This window comes from Panicum virgatum, chromosome 4K, assembly GCF_016808335.1.
Source record: "Panicum virgatum strain AP13 chromosome 4K, P.virgatum_v5, whole genome shotgun sequence".
NCBI classification, from domain to species: Eukaryota; Viridiplantae; Streptophyta; class Magnoliopsida; order Poales; family Poaceae; genus Panicum; species Panicum virgatum.
Genome location: NC_053139.1, coordinates 33,105,811 through 33,113,362, shown reverse-complemented (window position 1 = coordinate 33,113,362; position 7,552 = coordinate 33,105,811). Strand labels below are relative to the sequence as shown.

The 7,552-nt window shown below is 43.9% G+C and overlaps 1 protein-coding gene across 1 annotated transcript; it reads right to left on the bottom strand.

The window, feature by feature from the left end:
* Positions 1-826: 826 nt before the first annotated feature.
* On the bottom strand, positions 827-6,831 carry LOC120702148. Its single transcript, XM_039985902.1, has 3 exons — positions 6,750-6,831; positions 6,567-6,679; positions 827-2,614 (listed from the first exon to the last, which is right to left on the bottom strand). The coding sequence occupies exons 1-3, from the start codon at positions 6,829-6,831 to the stop codon at positions 1,394-1,396; spliced, it is 1,416 nt and encodes a 471-aa protein (XP_039841836.1). The 3' UTR covers positions 827-1,393.
* Between the last annotated feature and the right edge of the window lie 721 nt (positions 6,832-7,552).

The window sequence follows — 7,552 nt, the reverse complement described above, 5'->3', positions numbered from 1 at the left end:
TAGGGTTTTTGTAAAGAGTCCTCATGTAATCATACTCGTGAAGGGTTACGTCTTCCCCGGCCTATAAATATAAAGGCTAAGGCCGATTGAGGTTAATCCCAATCGATTCACACATTTATCCTTTACTTTTTACCTCCAAACCCTAACTTTTCCAATCTCATGTGCTGTTCTTCGCTCGTCTCTACGGCGTTCGAGGATCTTCTGAGTGGCCTGCCGACATCAGAGCAACCCTAGATCCACGAGCTCCGACGGGGTCCCTCCCGAGCTCGAGGTTTTAGGTTTTCGCAGCGTTCTCTGTAGAACCGGTCTGACCGGTCGCCGTAACCGGTCTGACCGGTCGGCGCGGGGAGCCCGTTGGTGAAGATCGTGTCGACGATCCGCGCGTTCTAGCGCTTTCGAGTGTGTTGGCGCAAATTAGTGTCCACAGCGTGTACCGTCCATGTGCTCCCTGCGCTGTATTTCCCGTCCGTGAGGCTGAACGGTAACATGCAGTTACTTTTACAGAACGCCGCTGCGGAGGATTTTTCTGTACCCTCATACTTGAGTATGGCGTTGCAGATGGGTTACAGAGCCCACTGCGGACAGCCTAACGGCGCACAGGATACCGCGTGTTGAGGTGACGGTTTGAAAATTCTATCACCTCAAGTGATGAATAATCGCACCCGCTCCACTTGCCGGCTGCCAGCGCGGCTGTGGCCAGCCCCGTGTGCCACTCCATCTTGTAGGTGTAGTGAATTTGAAAAAAAGAATTTGTAAAACATGTAAACATATGCATGCGCATAGTTTAGCTCAGGATAAATAAACACTTGCGAAGCATAAGAAAAGGTGAGATAAAGGGTAACAACCCAAGCATGACTAAACTTATACAGTTTGACAGTAGCATATGTCAAATTTTTTTTACTAAAAATACAACTTGCTGCAAATCAGATCTTGGAGCTCACACTCTAGTGAGAATTACAGGGGTAATTTTCAGTATAGCCTAGATTTTGCAATGGATAAAGAAAAACCTTTAACCCTTAGCAATCAGATTTCCCCTTATCTGTATCTTTTCTGTCTTATTTTCGTGTTTCCTTCGAGGGCAAGCATTGCGGTAAAAATTTGTAGAAAGGTCACATGAGGTATCTTCCAAGTTCCAAGCTCCCAGCTGGCCATGGCCAGGTCCAAGAGCTGATCTCACCGTATTTTAAGAATCAGAATGCTAACATCGGCTCCCCTCTCATCAAGATAGAGAAAGGAAGCAAATAAATGCTCCAAATTACATTTAGATAATCCCTGGTCTGATAGGTAATTGGGACATTCACTGCTTGATGTCTTGTTCTGTTAGTCACTGCATAAAGATCGGCAGGCAGGCTGTGTTGCAATGAATGATGCTGCTCCAAAAGACTCGAGAGGCTTAGAGTACTTCCAAAATCATTGCAACGATAATGGCAAATATTGCAGCAATAAAAGTTGCTACAGCAGTCCAATCCAGTGCCTTGGTGGCTGCAGCAAGGCTGGTGCTGGTTAAGTTTGGCCTGATAGTAAATAAAGTTAGAGATAAGCCAGACATAAACGCCGACGTGAATAAGACGATGCAGGCCTTCAGAGACTTTATCTTGTCATGGCCATGGAGGAAACCTCCAAAGATACCGATGATTGCCATAAACGACCACATGGTGACTTTGATCCCCCTTTCAGCCTTCAAGTTGAGCTGGACCTCCAGCTCCTGGGACACATTGGCAGTTCTGTTTCTAGGCACACGAGATTGGTGAATGCAGTTCTCAAGGAACAGGTAGATGGCAGATGCAAAAACACAAGGTGTGAATGCAGCAAAGATCCAGAACTCAACTATAGCATAAACTTCTGTGAAAACCGCACAGGCCAGTGATAAAAGCATAACGATAATTGCTAACCATAGAGCTTGGATGATGAATCCTCGGAACCTTGTACTTTTGATCTCTAGTACCTTTGCCCGGATTTCCATTGAGAGAAGGCCCCAGACGGCAGTTGTAAACATGAAGAAAATCGCTGCAAGGATGGCACCCTTATTGCACCCTGAACCACCAGTGACATTGTAATTAACCACCAAAGCAACCAGACCAGCGCTAGCAGAGTTACTGATGGCTGAGATGAACTTAAAGGCATCCTCCAACTGCTCCTTGTGCTCACTGAGTGCTGCTTGTATGCCACGTCCCTCAGCCTTGCGTCCAATGTACCATCGCAGCAAAGCAATTGGTGCTGTCACAATAACCAGAATGGTGAGCCCAACGTACCTGTAGATCTTATACCCGGAAATGACCAAGGGGCTAAGCAGCGTTACTACAGGTAATATGCTACACAACCAAGAGAGGCATTTGGAGGTCATGTCTTGGACATCAGCAACAACACTTTCCGGGAGTCCAAGGATGTTCATACTCAACAGCATCAGGCATATACCACTGGTGAAGCATGAAAAGCAAAGAAGAATTGGGATGATGTAACGCAGGTTGTGTGAGCCTCTGGCATCTGGAGAGAGGAAGTACCAAGCCACCATCATACTTACACCGAAGGCAGCAATGCCAGCACCAAACTCCATGTTCTCCTGGGCTCTGGCTGTGCGACATGGTTCCCTAGGTGCATTGACTCCTTTTTCAGCCTGCAATCGACAATTTTATAGATCAAACTTAATAGAATGCCAATACATGAATCTGTGTACAAGGATCAGATCACACCACATGACTGCTCGCAGAATATGTTCTATGCTAGTTCAAAGAAATGCAAGCCTTACTCCATTTCACAATCAAAAGAAAAAAAAAGGAACGAAGTTTCACCATTGCAACCAGTGAAGTTATCACTTAACATCACACTCTGACGACTGATGATAACAGAGAATATGCTACTGCTATGCATTTAAAAACAAAAAAATAGTATGGACCCAATCCATTTTTCCCCATGATGAAATAATTAGATGTTAAAGATAAAACTTGATTATAAGTAATTTCCCACCATACACTACCAGGAAAACCAATTCTAGTTGCCAACAAAATCACGCAATCATTCATAGTGAGAGCAGGAATACAACACGACGTCCCAAGGTAACTGAGTACTGACTGACAGCATATCACATTTACAGGAGGAATCATCCTAATGTCTGCTTATAATAGATTATAGTGTCATAAATGGCTAGATGATGCATCAATGTGTAAAGCTACCAGAATAGCACTTAGAAATGGATCACAGGTCGAATAGCATAGTCTTTATACCTCCAAAATGGGATAAACTAGATTCCTGTGATCTTTCAAGTGAAGTTGACCCTCTAACATCGCGTCGATCTCTCAAATCGAAAGCTTAAAGGTGTTACCAAAGGATTCTCCTCTTTCTTTTATGATCTACTGACTAGCCTTATCCTTTTTGAGAGGACATCCATCACTTTTTGGAATTTCAACAAAAAAAAACAGATGAAAGACATTAATTCTTGACTCATTTTTAGTATTTTGGAGAGTCAATACGGAAATGAGAGATTTCAAAATACTTTTGCGTTAGAATTGGTTTGTTCCATAAAAATCATTAAGCCCTTATACTCTCTTTCCTTATCAAGAATGCAGCAAAGACTATGCAATTCCACATACAATCGCAACAACATTTCATTTTTCAGCATCAGTCTTCCTATAACAAAATGTTGACTTCATTAAGCAGGGAAACATGGGTCAATTCTTTTGAGTTCAGACAATCAGATATATCCTTGGCATCATTGGTTATCGATGTATCAATCCTGGTGCTTTCAAGGATAAATAACCAATATTTTATTCACTAATTAGTTCAAGGAAAAAGTCTGCATAACACAGATTAAATTTCAAAAAATCGTTGCAATATCAGACAGTCAAAATTATGCAATATACCCTCCAAGTCTAAACCATTTTTATCCAACATGGAGCCAAATTGCAATGGGGTTTTTCACACGTTTGCTATGTTTACTGACTGTAAATTGTTTTATTTGTACTACTGCTTGCATTTCAATGTGGGTAATTGAATGTCAAAAACATCTGGCAGAGCTGCAATATGTTGCAAAAAATACCAAATCCGGACATAGAGGGCCATTCACATTAGTTTGAGCAATTTACGGCTGTAGAGTGTAGACTAAAGTGTCTAATAATACAAGTGTTCAAATACAGACCAGAAAGTTCAAGAGAGCAATATGCACCTTTTCCTTATTTATAAGTTAAAACTGATTATTGCCCTTAAACTTAGGGATGAAAACGAATCGGATACGGACGGATATCACTGATATCGTATTTGTTAGTTTTTGTCGGATAAGATTGTAATGGATATCGACATCATAAAAATATAACTTTTGAGCATTCGGATACGGATCAGTTACGGATATTACTCGAAATCGGATACGGACGGATAAAAACCCTTTCAGACCGGATCGAATTCGAATACGGTCGGGAAATATCCGTACCATTTACATCCCTACTTAAACTTGAAGCTAAAAATCGTTATCACCAAATACATCCAGCATGTGCACTGCTGTTTTTCACACCCTTACTATATCCAAACACTGACATGTCCACAAAATCATTCATTCGTGCATAACAACAACCCCCATAAGCACTTCTTTTCTCCTTGTACCAGCAGGGACGGTATCCAAAATCTTCGTATGATCTGACTACGAATCGAGGAAGATTGGATCAATACCTGAAGGGGAGGGGTTGACCTGGCATGGAGAGCGGCCGGGATCTGCAAGGAGCCCAGCTCCCTGGTCCGCAACTTGCCAACTACTCAGCGTCACACTGTTAACAGCTCCGCCACGCCACAATATCGCCGTTTCCGGCGAGCATCCTCGTCAGCAACATTCGCCGCTCCGGCGAAATTCCTCGTCAGCAACATTCGCCGCTCCGGCGAAATCGGCCGGCGCCGGCGCCTTCGCCACTGACGCATCGCTGATCCTCCAGTACTCCACTGGAACGTCGCCGAATCTGAAGCAAGTTCTTGTGCCACCGTTTCTCAGTTTTTTCCCCCGGCACGCCACCATTTGTGGATTCATATGCCCACAAGCCCAAGCGACGAACCGCTAGAGGAGCCTAATCGGTTCCGTAACAAATCCCAGCTTAAAAGTATGGAACACACGGAGAACGGCACGGTCAAATTTTATTGCCGGCAGGAAATTAAGGTTTTTTTTTGTAAGGAATCGGGCTGGAGTGCTGCCCATTTTATAACTTCCTAGTTGCATAGTAAATATTATAAATCTAGAAAAATAAAGAACCCGATATTTTGAAATGGAGGAAATATTAAAAATAAGATGGGATCCATATTAGGCAATATAACGTAGCAACGAGACAATAACAACAAAATAAGATGTGATTCATTTTTTTTCAAACATCTATCTCATTTTTTTTGTAAAGAAAGAGTTATCTTCACATGATCTATATTTTGGCAAAAAAAACTGAACTCGTCCAATTTTCATATCGCAACATATTGTAAAAATTCTATATAAAAGGTCTGTTACAACGATTGTAAAGTAGCAGAGGGTACTTTTAGATACTTTTCTCTTAAAATTTTCATGGCCGTTAATCTATGGAAGGTGTTTTAAAAATCCAATTAATAACTTAAGGATATTCGGTTCCACTTTTTTTGTACTTGGTCCCATATTTTTGTACCACCAGATACTTTATTAGTCTATGTACCTCCTACTTTGACCACAAAATGATTCTATCATATAGACGGCTCTTATTTTTTTCAATCATTGTAAAAATTCTGTATAAACTATTTTTTCATATTTTGCTCAAGCAATAATATAATTCTATACTGTTTATATCTAATAGCACGGTTAGTTTGGACATCGATTAAACGGCACTGTAAGGTACTTTTAGTTTGGATGTGAAAGAAAGTCATGTCAGTTGAGAGCAAAAGCTTGGTTAGCTCTGCGATGGTATGATATGAGAAATGTATTTCTTTTGAGCCAAAGCTATTGGTTTAGACTTTACTTCTATGCAGTCTAAGTTTTGGGAGATAACGATGGATTAGACCATTTTCACCTCGAAAAAATTTCTGCCATATAGACCCGTTCCGTCGTCACACGAGAATGTTACTATTAACTCAAATTGATATGTTCATCCATTCCAGAAATGAAGTCTACTAGTGCTAAATTACTATCTATTTATATTGTACGGGAAAGTCGTTGCACGCTGGCTAGGTCTCGAAGCATCGGCTGACTGGTTGACCGTTGACCCACGGCTCCCCAAGCCCTGGCCGCGACGTGCGAGTTGAATCCGAAAAGGCCTCGAAAAAGGAAAAATTGAGCACCCAGTTGGGTTCAACTTCCCGGACGGGAGCCGTCGCGGTTTCCGCGGTTCCCGTTTCTCGTCCCGACTCAAAAACGAGAGACCGATCGGGAAACGCCGGAAACTGGTCGGAAACGCCGGAAACTGGTCGGAAACGCCGGAAACCGCCCGGTTTCCCGTTCCCGGACTTCACCGGGAAATTACTTCCCGACGGGAAGTTAAACCCTGTGACCCACCAACCAGTCCAACTTTCAGAGAAGTAATAAAAACAACAAAAAAAAAAAGAATGTTCGACTTTGATTGATTTTCCGTTGGCTCGCCTACCTGAGCCGGCGTCTTCTCTGTTGGCCGGGGAGGCAGCGGAGCCGGCGGTGGCGCAGCGCCGGCTTTCCCCTCTGTCCGGAGAGGCGCCGGCAAACCTGCCCAGTGCCGAGTCGCTGTAAGACGGGTCGGGGGCAAAGGAACCACTTGGAAACGAGCGAGAAGCTTTCAACGTGGGGTCCTCACCTGCGTCGTCGGGCTCGACGGCGACGGCGCGCCCCTCTTCAGCCATGGAGTGGTGCTCGTCGGTCGTGACGGGCGCCGCCATGTCTTGGGAGCCCGATCTCCTGTCCTCGCTTCTGCAATCATTAATTAAAGTAACAAGGATGTCAATTAATCGCAGTTAGTGGTGGGGAGATGTTCGGTGAGCGGGGAAACTAGTTTTCTGAAAGGGAAAAGAACAGCACTTTTGTCACCTAGTACTAATTGGTAGGAATTCACTAATCACTAGTACCAGCTAGGGAGGATAAAAAGCTTATCAACAGCATCATGCATGCATGCATGCAAAAGGTAGGATAAAAACTAAAAAGCACGATGTCAAAACGTACGTCGTTGAGATGATGGCAAAAGGTTTGGATCCCCTGCTGGACGAATTGAAGCAGATCTATGTGCAATGTGCTCCCCGGACGGGGAAAAGCTGGGGAACCAGAAAAGGGAGACATCCGGTCCGAACCGGCGCGTGGGCATCGACATCGAGATCAGCATCAGCTCCGACCCAAGCAACCATGTCCATGTGGAAGCTGAGACGACGACCTCGAAGAATTCCAACAAGAACTCTAGATGCTCACGTGCTGTTTCTACCTAGTACTAGGCTACTTCGAGCCCGGACATGTTTCTGCCCACCAAAGGCAAAAAGATCCATCCATTTCTGAAAACTTACAGCGGAAAGCCAGCGCGAGAACACTCCTCGTCGCTCGATCGGCAGCAGCGGAGAAGCAAACGCAAAATAAATAAAGGCTCCATGGGCTCACCTGACCTGGGCCGGCGGC

Excerpts from the sequence above, each read along its gene's own strand:
- LOC120702148 (XM_039985902.1), bottom strand. The coding sequence starts at position 6,831 with ATGGCGGCGCCCGTCACGACCGACGAGCACCACTCCATGGCTGAAGAG. Across the intron at positions 6,680-6,749 it reads CGTCGAGCCCGACGACGCAG|CGACTCGGCACTGGGCAGGT; the intron begins GTGAGGACCCCA and ends CCCGTCTTACAG. Across the intron at positions 2,615-6,566 it reads CAGAGAAGACGCCGGCTCAG|GCTGAAAAAGGAGTCAATGC; the intron begins GTAGGCGAGCCA and ends TGTCGATTGCAG.